This window comes from Panthera tigris, chromosome A1 (assembly GCF_018350195.1).
Source record: "Panthera tigris isolate Pti1 chromosome A1, P.tigris_Pti1_mat1.1, whole genome shotgun sequence".
NCBI classification, from domain to species: Eukaryota; Metazoa; Chordata; class Mammalia; order Carnivora; family Felidae; genus Panthera; species Panthera tigris.
Genome location: NC_056660.1, coordinates 172,545,346 through 172,560,587, shown reverse-complemented (window position 1 = coordinate 172,560,587; position 15,242 = coordinate 172,545,346). Strand labels below are relative to the sequence as shown.

The 15,242-nt window shown below is 37.8% G+C and overlaps 1 protein-coding gene across 3 annotated transcripts in view; it reads right to left on the bottom strand.

The window, feature by feature from the left end:
* The window catches only part of UIMC1 (ubiquitin interaction motif containing 1), a 117,497-nt gene that overhangs the window by 53,890 nt on the left and 48,365 nt on the right, over positions 1-15,242 (bottom strand). For 2 of the 3 annotated variants that reach the window (XM_042991726.1, XM_042991735.1), the window contains exons 4-6: positions 8,966-9,090; positions 8,104-8,209; positions 7,061-7,794 (exon numbers count right to left, since the gene is read on the bottom strand). In XM_042991726.1, the coding sequence (XP_042847660.1) occupies positions 7,061-7,794; positions 8,104-8,209; positions 8,966-9,090 (965 nt within the window). The remainder of the gene's footprint in view (positions 1-7,060; positions 7,795-8,103; positions 8,210-8,965; positions 9,091-15,242) is intronic. The other variant, XM_042991740.1, reaches the window with a different exon arrangement.

Sequence of the window (15,242 nt, the reverse complement as noted above, 5' to 3'; positions counted from 1 at the left end):
ATGACGACCTCACAGAGCATTATTGTGAGAATTTAAAAATATGTATGATGTACTTTGTAAAATGTAAGACATATGAATATTAATTGTGAGTCAAATGAATTATGATTTCAAAAAAGCAATTACAGGAGCGTCTGGGTGACTCAGTGGGTTAAGCATCTGACTTTGGCACAGGTCATGATCTCACAGTTCATGAGGTCAAGCCCTGCATTGGGCTCTGTGCTGTTAGCGTGCACAGCCTGCTTCAGATCCTCTGTCTCATTTCCGTCTCTCTCTGCCCCTCCCCGGCTTGCACTGTCTCTCTCAAAATAAATAAGTAAACTTAAAAAAAAATTCATAACAGGGTGCCTGGGTGGCTCAGTTGGTTAAGCATCTGACTTCAGGTCAGGTCAGGGATCTCATGGTTCGTGCATTCAAGCCCTGCATCGGGCTCTGTGCTGACAGCTCAGAGCCTGGAGCCTGCTTTGGATTCTGTGTCTCCCTCTCTCTGCCCCTTACTCTCTCACGCTCTCTCTCTCTCTCTCTCTCTCTCTCAAAAATAAACATTAAAAAAAATTTTTTTAAATACATAACATCAAAAAAATTATAAAGCTTTTGTTGTGATAGAGAAAATACAGAGAAAAGCCCAGTTTCCAATGGACATATTCTGTTGCAAAAAACAATGTAATCTGCAAAAGAAGTCTAAGTACAACCAGGTCATAAAACAGAACATCCCAACAGGAAGGTTATAAAGGTTCCTTTTGCTACAAATCTGCCACTATCATTTTAATATCTGGCTACAGGGATATCTTTCAAGAAATGTAACAAAAAAGGGGCGCCTAGGTGGATCAGTCGGTTAAGCTGTGGACTTTGGCTCAGGTCATGGATCTCACAGTTTGTGGGTTCAAGCCCCACGTTGGGCTCTATGCTGACAGCTCAGAACCTGGAGCCTGCTTGGGATTCTGTGTCTCCCTCTTTCTCTGCCCCTCCCCTACTCACACTCTGTCTTTCTCTCTCAAAAATGAATAAATGTTAAGGAAAATTTTAACTTAAAAAATGTAACAAATAGGGACTAGATTAAAAAAAGATTATTTTCTATGATTAATAAAGTTGGTACAAATGTCAACTCATTAAATGTAGGTGCACATAAGAGCACAGAAACTTCCCTAAGAGCACAGCTGCCTTAGGGAAATTTCTGAAGAAGGGCCTGAGCTGTAAGGCTTCTTCCAATAGATATAAAGCTACTGGCTGTAGTTTTCAGGGTCTCCTAACAGGATATAAATAACCTAAGCAAGCTAAGCATCTCTGTACCACTCAGGCAAATGATAAAATATACTAAAAAACAGAAAATAGCTGAGATGAAACTTCATTCAAAGGAAAGATAAAGCTGTACAATGATCAGGAATGCAATCATCATGAAAAATGAGGGTTAAACAGAACTGACAAAAGGACTAAAATACGACAGCAATAAATAGTCACCTGAGTATTTGTTTGAAATCAGTAGTGACGAAACACTGATTACTAAAATTTTTTTAAAAATTTAAAAAGGTAAATACTGACACCTAGTGTCCATTTAGTAGATTTTACTCTCTTAGAAGGACTAGTTGAATAAACTTGAGCTTCAGAATCAATCAAGGCAATTAAGTTAAAAGATACCTACACCTCTACCTTAGACTAAAAGCATATCTACCTTTCTCAGTGTTTTTTTTTTAATTATTATACGCCTATTATGTGCCAAGCCTATGCAAATCACTTTAAAATGCATTATCTCCTTTAATCCTCATAAGAACCTTGTGAGGCAGAAACTATTATTTTAGAAATGAGGAAAGTGAAACTTTGGCAGGTTAAATAATTTACCCAAAATTAGAGTTGGCCAAAAGTGGAGCTGAAATCCGACTCCAAAATCCATGTTCTAACCATTATTGTTATATTGTTTACTCAAGTAATACTCCTACAATCATTTCAACACAGAATCTCAAAAATGTCATTTCAATAAATCATTTCTTCAAGTTTATTTCTTTTGAGAGAGAGTGAGCAAGCGAGAGAGGACGAACCAGCAGGGGAGGGGCAGAGACAAAGGGGGACAGAGGATCTGAAACAGGCTCCACGCTGAAAGCAGAGAGCCCAATGCAATTTACTCACAAACTGTGAGATCATGGCCTAAGCCAAAGTCGGAGGCTAAACCGATTGAGCCACCCAGGCACCCATCAATAAATCATTTTTAATTTCTAAACTTACACCTCTGCGGCAGCATTCTGAACATAGGGGTAAAGTGAGGTTCTTCCAGAATATGAAAATAACATAGCAAAATAAGCAAACAAAACTTGAATACCCAAATCTAATCAAGGTGAACAGGGACACATGATATGAATACAACTTTAAGGAAGCTGTAGCCTAATCAAGACACTGCATTCTGCCTGAAGAAATAACATGTTAATGAAAAAGGGGTGATATGAATCTAAAAAAGAAAAATCCAAAAATTCAGAATCAAGCAGTGTCATCAACACCATGGCCTGGGAAGTAAAAATTAACAGACACGTCATCTGGTCACTCTAGAAATGTCTTCTGTTACCAGGCATTAGTAGCATCATCCATTAAAATTACTATTTTCTGATTACTATTTTCAGCCTTCCAGATACCTTCATCCTAGAAGAAGGCTCAATGGACGGTGAACCTGAATATTCTGGTCACCAAAAACATCTATCTTCCATAATAAATCAGCAAACTGTCATGTGGTGTACAAGTCAGCTTGAAGTTTGACTTGTCAACATCAGTTCTCACACCCCCACATAATCTGGCCATTTCTGGAAAATAAATTCCAGTATCTGGACTGAAAAATTAAGGATCAGACACTAAAGAGTAGCGACCACATCAATATACTACTCCTCCACCTCCCAGCTGTATGGCCATCAAGATGATCTTTCCATCTTCACTAACAACCTCTCTACTGTTGCTGTGATGCCAGAAACTAGCTACCTGATTCGAAAGCTTTTAAAACCTTCATGTATACTAAAGCAATTTGCCTCAAAGTGAATGTTTTTAAGTCCCTATTTCTAGAAATCTTTTGCTATCTCTATCAACCAAGGAGTCTCATATATCGGCAGCTCCAGCAAAGTCATAATCAATACAAAATGTTTAATAAACATGTAAATTCTTTCTACCCACAGTTCCTAAAAGCAAAAAACCAAGTGGTAAAATTACAACTGTTAAGATTTTCATTATTTGCCTATAAAATTTGCAAGTTTGTTTGTTTTGTTTTTTACAGATCCTATTCTGTGTTGGCAAGACTGACCTAGGCATTCTCATACATTACTGTAAGGAAGGAGTACACGTTTGAGCAACCTTTCCAAAACGCAACTTGGCAATAAATAGCAAGACCTTTTTTTATGTTTACAGCTCTTTAACCCAGGATTTTTCTTGCTCCCTACCCCTAAGGATACTAATTTTAAATAGAACAAAGTTTTACTTAAGAAAAATGTTTATCACAACCAAAATATCTAGCAGTATGAAAAGGGTTAAAATATTATGATAAATTCATAAGCCAGACTATTATGCAGTCATTAAAAAAGTGAAATCTACAAATGATTTTAATATCATAAGAAAATGTGTACACAATGTTAACATAAAAATACAAAAATATAATTTTATAGACACTGTACAAAAATAGGTATAGAAGATGAAGGAGTATATCACTAGATGGTAGGACCCTGAATGTTATCAACTTTATTCTTTAAACTTTTCAGTATTTTTCAACAGTTCTAAGTGATTTCTAAAATTAATGTTAATGACAGTGACTATATGGATACTTACTAGTTTGTCTGCCTGGTCTCTTTTTTTGCTAAAGACAGTCCATCACCCCTCCCACTATATTATAGCAGTGGACTTAGTCACTTGTACAATTTGACACAGACCACACATCAGGCCACAGTAAGCTGGGCTGGTGAAGGCTACTAACCCCAAATGGGCCATAAGTCCTTTCCTAGAATTTGAAATTGGAACTGAAAGAGAATAAATCTCCTATAACCTGCATTTAAGTTTGGAAGCTGTAGGATCAGTGTCTTCCACCTACCATTGTGAAAGAGAAGCCAAGAAAGCCAAAATGTAGGGAGAAAAACGAAGCAGATACCACAATATAGCAATTAGATATAGAAAAATTACAGATAACATTCCAGACCTTGTCCAGGCTTAGTTACCATCCTGTTTTAGAATTTATGAGGCACCCTGTTTCCTCATGATAAAGTCCTCTTTTTTTTTTTTTTTTTTTAAAACATTTCCCATTTATTTTTGAGAGAGACAGAGACAGAGTGAGAGCGGGGGAGGGGCAGAGTGAGGGAGACACAGAAACTGAAGCAGGCTCCAGCCCCAAGCTGTCAGCACAGAGCCCAACATGGGGCCAAACCCACAAACTGCAAGATCATGACCTGAGCCAAAGGCGGACACTCAACCAACTGAGCCACCCAGGCACTCCGAGATAAAGTCTTCTTTTTTAATTAAACTAGCTTGATTTGATAGCTTGTGGCCAAATAGTACTTACTATATATAGTATTTGGTGGCCAGGTTCAGGGAAGTTAGAGAACTTCAGTCTTTATAGTGCCCCCATCATCCTTGAGCTGGTACTCATACACTGCTGTTCCAAAGTCACTGCTTTCAAACCTTAGAACTTGACAAAAGGCTACGTTCTACAACTCTAGTCCTTGGGATTTTGAATTTTTTTTTTCAACGTTTTTTATTTATTTTTGAGACAGAGAGAGACAGAGCATGAACGGGGGAGGGGCAGAGAGAGAGGGAGACACAGAATCGGAAACAGGCTCCAGGCTCATGGCCATCAGCCCAGAGCCTGACGCGGGGCTCGAACTCACGGACCGCGAGATCGTGACCTGGCTGAAGTCGGATGCTTAACCGACTGCGCCACCCAAGCGCCCCTAGTCCCTGGGATTTTGAAGCTAACAACTTGAATTACAATCAATCAGTCAACAAATACAATAAATAAATGTTCATTTATAGAGCTAATTTATTCTCTTAAGGGGAAGTATCTCTGAATTACAAAGAACTAACAAACAAACATGTTATCACAAGCACAATCTAACTTTCCTTTGGAAAAGAGGTAAGTCACTAGAAGAATTGTTAAGAAAAATACTTTCCCTTCCCTTACAGCAATCTTGCCAGAATGTGGATGAAGAAGGCTGCTGAGGAAGAATGATTCCCATAGGTACCCTCAATGAATGCTGTTCTGGTCCCTTAGAGAGAACTACCACTTACTGAGTGCCTATAATCTCCTAAGCATCATACTAGACATTTTACATAATTCACCTTAATCATTAAAACTACTGTAAGACATGAATTACTATTCTCATTTTACAGATGTAAAACTGAGATTCACAAGGGTTAAATAGCTTGCTCAAAGATATACAGTTACTAAAACACAAAAGTCAAAATTCAAACTGCAAATCCATGTTCTCTACACTATGCTGTGAAATTTCTCATAGCTAAAAAACCATTTCTTGAACTCTTATCATAAGAGACAGAATAGGATAACAGCAAAACAAAACCAAAAACTGAGAGCCGAAAAATAAAAATAGTAACAAACAGCATACGCATAGAAAAGAATACTCCAAATTTAAACTTTCGGTTTATACATTATAATTATATATTGTGTATAATACATAACTATGTATATTATAATTATATGATTGCTTTTATAATATCTAGAGAAAAAAATAGAATATAAGCTTTGATATATAATACAATCTAGATATATCAGAAAAAAAAACTGAAAAGGCAACCTAAATGTTCCCAAATAGGCGATTGTTTTTGGTAAATTATAGAAAACCACCACAAGCAAAATAAAAAATATACCATCATGTGGGGGGGGAAATAAACTGGAAAACTACCCTTCCTATTAAAAAGGACCACTGCCTCTAATATGTAAAGGGTGACTACAAAACAAGAAAAAAACTGTTGAAAAAGAAAAATGCCCATAAAATCTAAACAGCCAGAAGAGGAAATATAAATGGGTTTCAACTGCACACACAATAAAAGAAAAGCAATTTAAGACTGTATTGAGATAGTATATTTCATTCCTCAGATTGGCAAAGATCAAAAAGTCCTAATAGTACTGATTTGGTATGGTTATAGGGAAGCTGGTACTCATACACTGCTGTGAGTGTAAATTTATACAACATCTATGGAAGGCAATTTGGCAGTAGCTAACAAAACTGTAAATGCATATATCCTTTGATCCACCAATTATATCTACAAGAAATTATGCAAATATCTCCCATGTGGATGAAACATCTTCATACAAGAGTAATCAATGCAATAGTGTTTGTAAAATATCAGAAACCTAAAAGTCAACCAATAGGGGCACTGGATAAAATTCATCCATACACAGTGTATTACACATCCAAAATAAGGAAGAAATTCCTTATGTACAATTACGGAACAATCTCAGAAATATTTCAATGAAAAAAGCAAGGTGCAGAATAATGTGTAGAGTATGGAAAAAGAGTATGTATACTCATTTGCTGGTACTACATAAAATATCTTAGAAGAATACACTGGAAGCTAGCAATATAGGTTGACTTGAGGGAAGGGACCTGGTTGGCTGGGGAAGGAGATAAGTGACAGACTTTTCATTGACATATTTTTGAATTCTGGGCCATGTGAATATTATTATCTATTCAAAAACTTAACTTTTTAGAAAAAATAAAATTTTAAAACACAAAGTATAAATTATGACACATCCATATAACAATGTTTTCAAATACACTTAATGAATCAGAAAAGATTTAAGATAAACTATTAAGTGGGGAAAAGAAATAAAGCTTATACACAAGAGTCTTCATTTTGTTGAAAAATTTAAAAATAACATGTTAAAATGCACAGAAATGATGATTGCCTCTTGGCGCTGAGATTATGGATAATTTTTTTTCTTCCTTACACTCTCCCGTACTTTCCTAATTTTCCATAGTGAGCATGTGTTACTTTAAAATCAGGAAAAAAGACCACAAAAAGAACAAATAGCTATAATTCTTGTTTAACTTGTGAATAAATCATCCTTAATCACAGCATCACTGACCCTTACCTGACCATGACTGGTTGTTGGTTCTTCCTCCAACAAAAGTTTCTCTTTCAAGCTTTTAATTGGGCTTTCTTGGAAATCCTTGGTTTTTGAGTGCCAGACAGATGCCCTAGACTCCTGCCTCTCCTCTTTGTCTTCATCTCCCATATCTTCTGAGATGTCTTCATTTTTTTCACTAGCCTGATCTCCTTGGCCACATTCATTCTGGATCAGAGAAGGAGGTCTAGGTAACACTGGTTCCCCAAACCCTTTTTTTTTAAAGAGCTGACTCTGAGCCATTTTTAGGCTCTTCTGATAAACCTCCAACTGGCAGAGAATGACCTTGGTATATTGGTTAGGGTCTACTCCAGCAGGGCAAAATGGAATACCCCAGAAGTAGTGCACAGTGCCCCCAACATCGAGACCTTTGGCATCTGCTTGGGTAAGCAGACAGTGCCTAGATGTGTCCCCCCTACCCTGGGCAGCTTTGTGAAAAGCACAACCCCTCCCAGTACTTTCCTGTGGCTTCCCACACTGTGTGTGCTCAGCCAAGTGGCCAATACATCTGTCAAAACATTTAACGTTCTCATTCTCAAACACTGGCTGGCTTGACTGATCCCAGCTTCCTGAGCTGCCAAAGACCGGCTCCTCTTCAGTGTTTTCAGTGTGGTCCCAAGGCTCCTCTCTTTCCTCAGCCTCGTTTCCCTGACTGATATGTGAGCCTTTAAACAGTGATGGAGGTACCAGCTGCCATATGCCTGTAGGTATTTGAGAAAAAGTAGGGCTAAGGACAAACTGTTCTTCATTAAGAGGGCTTGGTAAGTTATCACTTACCAAGAATTACATAATGTGGGTAAAAGGCTCTTCTTTGTGTTTAACCAAATGTTGACTTCCTTGGAGATAAAAGTATGCTGGATATTAGTGAGATCTCAACTACTTTCAGATTTAACCTCTTTAATACCACACCAAAGGGATTTGGGGCATTTCTGTATATCTACTCTCAGCATGAGATCCCTGTGATATAGTTATACTTGATGAGTGGGAGGAGTCAGAACAGGGAGACATGCCTTCAGTGGTCCCAGAGTCTGTGGTTTTCTCTTGGTGGGACTGTGAAGATGGTCCAGTTGCCAGAGGTCGAGATTTGGTAGCAGAAGCATCAGAAGGCCGGCAACTCTGAAACAAGCGATCCCACACCAGACCAGGTTTATTATTAAAATAGCTTATACATGAAGGGTCACAGGAAGGACAAAATGGGGAGGCCACTGTCCCTAAGAGATTCTCCTTTCCAAAATGCAGATGCTCAATTCAAATGACTTCTACAATGTGTACTGAATGCCTACTATGTGCAAAATGCTATACTAGATCACTATACTACACCCTTTTCTAATACAGAGACATGTATGACATAAAGGATGGCTCAGGACCTCCTACTGGCAAATAACCTTCACATTTAATATAATTTCAACTATACATATTCAAATCACAATTTAACATTATTTGAAAAAATTTTAATTGCTCATTCTTTCTTTCCATAACTCACTTCTAGTTTCTCATTGCCTTTGCTCTCCCCAAAAAACAGGGGAAGTAAGCACCTCATCTTGCTTCCTTTTGGTTTCTTGGGACTTAGTAACTCTTTTCGGAAGCTGCCAACTACTATGATCCTCTTAAACCATATACTGAAAATCTTGTGGGGTGGAAGAAAACTCTTTCATTTAAATTAACAAAACACTTCAAATTGGATTCACCAACAATTCAACAAACACTTTAAAATTATTATGGGAAATATTTGTTAGTTGAAAACCTTATGAACTACTACAGCGAGTTCCTAATGCAACTGTAATACTGCAGAAGTAAAAAACAAAAAACAAAAACAACAAAAAATAAACTTCTGATCAACCCTCACAAACTTTTCGAACATAGCATATTTACATTCAGGCTTTCTGCAATGGCTTTCCTCAAGAGCTCCTCTTCTTCCTCCTCTTGGCTGTTCATCTCCCTAGCTTCCTGCTCACTCATTTTGAGAGCCAGAGCAAACTGTTCTTCTTCTGTCATTTCTGTAAGAGGATAAGACAAAAAGAGGAGAGGAACAGCACAAACACTGAATAAGCATGGAAGCAAGAAAACAAAATTATTAAACTTTTCGAGTGAAAACACTACAGACCATTTAGTACAATTTCATAATCTTATAAATGAGGGGGGACGCCTGGGTGGCTCAGTCAGTTAAGCGTCCGACTTCAGCTCAGGTCACGATCTCATGGTCTGTGAGTTCGAGCTCCACGTTCAGCTCTGTGCTGACAGCTCAGAGCCTGGAGCCTGCTTCGGAGTGTCTCCCTCTCTCTCTGCCCCTCCCCCACTCACACTCTGTCTCTCCCTGTCTCTCAAAATTGAATGTTAAAAAAATTAAAAAAAAAAAAATCTTATAAATGAGGAAAGACCTAACGTAAGGTATTGGCCAAGAAAAATAGCAGTTGTTTCAGTAAAAATCCTGGGTTAACTAGACTGTAAACTCCCATAAAGGCAGCATTTTTGCCTACTTTGTTCACTGTTGCATAAAAGAGTGCCTGGCACCTGACAGAAACTCAACAAATATTTGGTAAATGAATGAAAAAATTAAAAAAACTGGCTCCCATTCCAGGACTTTTTGCTACATATCACATTGCTTTGTGCTCAACACTCAACCAGAAGAATTTTATTCTTCAAAATCCTCTGATTTACCCAGTAGAAAAGAACATCCCTAGTGACCAGAATGTGATCTCCAAACACAATTTCCCATTAAAAGCAACTAGGGTATCTTTGAGAAAGGTACCATGGCTGATATAAAAGTACAGTGGCTGATTCCAAGTCTGGAGCAAGAAATGTAAAAAAAAAAAATTAGCTAGAATATCTGTTGCGAGCAAGGTATCTATCAGACGTTACTAGGGTCATATCAAAAGAACTTAATAGCCAACTTTTAAGTTGGCCAAAACTGAACAATTGGCCAAAAAGTGAACTGGAAAATCAGTAAGAATAATGAATGTAGGGGCGCCTGGGTGGCGCAGTCGGTTAAGCGTCCGACTTCAGCCAGGTCACGATCTCGCGGTCCGTGAGTTCGAGCCCCGCGTCAGGCTCTGGGCTGATGGCTCGGAGCCTGGAGCCTGTTTCCGATTCTGTGTCTCCCTCTCTCTCTGCCCCTCCCCCGTTCATGCTCTGTCTCTCTCTGTCCCCAAAAAATAAATAAAAAAGTTGGAAAAAAAAAATTAAAAAAAAAAAAAAAAAAAAAAGAATGAATGTAATGAACTAAGATATTAAATGTGTTTAAATCTACGAGTTCATAATGACACTCAGAAAATAAGGCATCAATTCTAACCAAATTATAGAATTAACACAATCCCAATCAAAATGCCAACAAGCTTGATTAATGGAACATAATACAAAATTCAGAAATAGATGCACACATTGATTTTCGACAAGAACAAGTTTTTCTTTTTTTTTTTAATTTTTTTTTTTAACATTTATTTTTGAGACCGAGAGAAACAGAGCATGAACAGGGGAGGGGCAGAGAGAGAGGGAGACACAGAATCTGAAACAGGCTCCAGGCTCCAAGCTGTCAGCACAGAGCCCGCCTCAGGACTCGAACTCACGGACCGTGAGATCATGACCTGAGCCGAAGTCGGACACTCATCTGACTGAGCCACCCAGGCCCCCCAAGAACAGGTTTTTCAACAAACAGTGCTAGAACAACTGTATATCCATGAAAAAAATTATCCTCAACTCTGACCTCATACTATATACAAAAATTAACTCAAAATGGATCACACAACTAAATATAAAAGCTAAAACTATAAAAATTCTAGAAGAAAACCTAAGTGAAAATCTTTGTAATCTTGGGGTAGTCAAAGATTGCTTATACAAGACCCAGAAAGAAAAAAGCATACAAGAAAAAAATGGACCTAATAAAAATTTAAATCTTAAGAATAAAAAGGTAAGCCACAAAATGGGAGCACATATTCACAACACACACACACACACACACACACACACACACACACACACACACACACACAATCTGATAGGGGTGTCTGGGTAGCTAAGTTGGCTGAGCATCCAACTCTTGATTTCTGCTCAGGTCATCATCTCACAGTCATGAGATCCAGCCCCACGTCAAGCTCTGCACCGAGCACGGAGCCTGCTTACGATCCTCTCTCTCTCTCTCTTTCCCCCTGCCCTTCTCCCCAACTCATGCACTTTCCCTCTCTCTAAAATAAAAAAAAAAAGAAAATAAATAAATAAAATCTGATAAAGAACTTACAACCAAAATATACAAAAAATTCCTACAATTTAATAAAACAAGCAATCTAAGTTTTAAAATAATAAGCAAGGATTCTAAACAGATACTTCAGAAAGGAAAATACTGGAATGACCAATAAGCACACGAAAAAATCATTAGTCATCAGGAAAATGCAAATTAAAATGCAAATTAACATGCTACTAGAATAGCTAAAGTGAAAAAATTCCTATCAAAATCACTAAATCATTTAAAAATTTTTGATTACATCATTTATGTTCAAGTTAAGAGAAACAAGAACCATATAATGCACAACAAATCTGAGATCTTTGTAATACTGTTTTTCAAAACACCCTATTCCCTAAAGGTTCTGGAGACATGAGGCTTTGCTACATTAACTGAAGTATTCTCCAGATTCTGCCCTCTTGCTACACATTAGAACAAGAACTTTAATATAGTAACATAGTATGATTCTGTTTTCTAATATACAGGAACTCTAGAGGCAGACTGCCTGGGTTTAAATCTTGATTTTACTTCTTTAGTGTCTAGATTTCAGTACCTTACTTATCCTGTATACCTGGACACTGGTGCTGGTCTTTGATAATCTCCCTCCCTACTTTTACTTTGCTTCTTTTAATCTGCTGTGGACATGCATGTAGAGTAAATATACTCCTGACTTTAGGGATTGTCAGATAAATACCATGATTCCGTAATACTTGTTTTAGGTCGCACATACATAAACTTGAGGTAATAATATTTAAGGCTGTTATGAGAATTAATTTAATACATGTAGAAAGCTTAGAATAGTACTTGGCACATAGCAAGTATCCAATAACTGTTAATTATTATTAATTAATAATGAAATAATGCATTGTCATTATATATTATTTAAAGAAATCCAAAACTTCAATTCAGATTATCAGTCATTTTACATATATTTTACTGACAGCATACAACCACATAACTTGACAAAGCCACCATTACATATTTAATTTAACCACAATCAGAATTAGTTACTGTCTTTCACTAGTACCATCTCTTATTTTCACACAGCAACCATGATCTGAGACTAAAATCCAAGAAGCATCACTGTTGACTAGGATTCATTTTACCTGACCTCTCACCTATATAAGAATCCAACCACTAGAAGAAAGGGAAAAACAAACTTTTTCCTGGGAGCATACACCTTTAAGGAAAATATCAGCAACTGTCAACCTTAGAATCTCCAAATGAATGGACTTGCCCAGATTATCAAATGATTCTGCTAAGCTAAACACACAGTAGTGCACAATTTGTATAAAGCTGATTATGCTGATCATAATTTATGATGATTAACATCTCCCAACATTCAGGTTAGCCTCCCACTGAGACATACAAACAGGCTGTTAACGATCCAGATCACAAATTTAGATAGTACATCAAGAGAACCTGTGTAATTTGGGGGTATTTGAAATGGCTGAAAGGAAACATTTCATATAAAAGAAAATAAGATAAATCATTTTCGCACCCAAATCCTTTCCTAAGAACTTTCTTTTCCAAAACAGATATAGCTCTGTACTGTAGTGAGGCTGATATACCTATATATTGCCAGTTACAGTGAAAATGTGTAAAATACTTTTGAAAGGCACCATGTAACCCCTATAGATGTGCATTCTCAAACAAAGTGATATGACTTCTAGGAAATGACCCTAGGCAGTCACTGAAGAGAAGCAGAATACACAAAAAGATGTCCATGACACTAGCATCTATAATAGCACTGACTTAAAAACAGACAATGGTTAAGTAAACTATGGCATGTTACATGTTTTCACTCATATGTGGATTCTGAGAAACTCAACAGAAGACCAGGGGTAGGGGAAGGGGGGAAAAAAAGTTACAGAGAGGGAAGGAGGCAAACCATAAGAGACTCTTAAATACTGAGAACAAACTGAGGGTTGATGAGGGGTGGGGGGAGGGGAAAGTGGGTGATGGGCATTGAAGAGGGCACCTGTTGGGATAAGCAATTGGTGTTGTATGGAAACCAATTTGACAATAAATTTCAGAAAGAAAGAAAGAAAGAAAGAAAGAAAGAAAGAAAGAAAGAAAGAAAGAAAGAAAGAAAGAAAGAAAGAAAGAAAATAATAAAAACTATGGCATGTTAACTCAAGAGACTCAGATGTTGTTATCAAAATGGTAATTGCAAAGACATACAAAAATGATAAACTGTACAAAAGTCAAATGAAAAACTATAATGGAGAAAACACAACCAACTTCTGGTTCCACATGTAAGGAGCTTAAAAGTTGCCACTCTGTCCTAACAAGAAGTGAAAATCTCTTCAGAGATTAAAAAATCAACAACTCTTCTTTGATCCATGAGGGAAGAACACAGGGCAAACAACTGCCCCCAAGATAAAGAGATGGAGAGGGGAATACAGGGAGTCATGGTTTATCAGAGCAAGAGATTCAACAGCAGAAACCGCCACAGAAACCAGTGCCAGGGTAGAAAACTATAAACCATAATTGACAAATTACTGGAGGCTCAGTGCATAGAAGTCTGAGTGTTAAAAACTCCACAGGAACTCCATCATAGCAACCACCCCACCCCAAAGTTTGTGAACTTTACCTCCAAGGGCTCAACTAGGTTCTCACAATAAAAATAGCAGAAATTTCATCTTGAGCATCCAACAGACGGAGAGAAAAAGGAAATAATTTGAAATATGTCAGAGTACTCCCTTCTTTTTAAGAAGGTCTGCCCTAGGTCAAACTAGTTAACCAGAGCCTACAATGACAGGGTATTATCAGTGTCTGACCTGTAAGAAGGGAAAGTACAAAATTCCAACCTTCTCTAGCCATCTTGTCCCACATAAAGGAAGTGAGGGGAGAAAAACCGACAAATACTTACGAAGTTCACAGTACAGAGGCACAGATTCACTGACAGAGACCTAACCACAGAACTATAGAATACTTTCCCATGGGGCACTTGCATGGCTCAGTCAGTTAAGCATATGACTCTTGATTTCGCCTTAGGTCATGATCTCACTGCGAATTCATGAGTTTGAGCCCCGCATCGGGATCTGCGCTGACAGTGTAGTGGGATTCTCTCTCCCTCTCTCTCTGCCTTTCCCCTGCTCACACTCTCTCTCTCTCAAAATAAATCAATAACGTTTTAAAAAAAAAAAAAAGATTATAGAATACTTTCCCTACTTCCACACCTTACCAACATGTTATCAAAAACCCATTCATAACTATTTCTTTCTACCCAGTACATCATGTCCAGCTATCAAGTAGAAATTACAGGGGCGCCTGGGTGGCTCAGTCAGTTGAGCATCCAACTCTTGATTTTGGCTCAGGTCATGATCCCAGAGTCATGAGATCAAGCACCACGTGAGGCTCTGCACTGAGCATGGAGCCTGCTTAAGATTCTCTCTCTCTCCCTGCCACCCCTTGCCCCTCTCCCGCATGTGTGCTCTCTCTCCAAAATTAAAAAAAAAAAAAAAAAAAAAAAACCTAATTAAAGAAGTGTTTATATACAAGGCATAATAAAAGGCATAAAAACACAACTTGAAGAGACAGAGTAACAATTAGAACCAGACATGGCAGAGATACTAGAATTATCAGACTGGGAATTTCAAACAACTACGATTAATATACTAAGCAATCTTAGTACAGACCCCTTAGTATATTTAGAGAGCATGCAAGTAGAAAGCATGCAAGGACAGATGGACAACATAAATAAAGAGATGAAAATCCTAAGAAAGAACCAAAAAAAAATCCTAGAGATCAAAAACCTATAACAGGGGCACCTGAGTGGCTCAGTCAGTTAAGCATCAAACTCTTGATTTCAGCTCAGGTCATGATCTCAGAGTTGTGAGATCAAGCCCCGTGTCAGGCTCCACGCTGGGTGTGGAGCCTGCTCAAGATTCTCCCTCTCTTTCCTTCTTCTTCTACCCACCTCCCAACCCC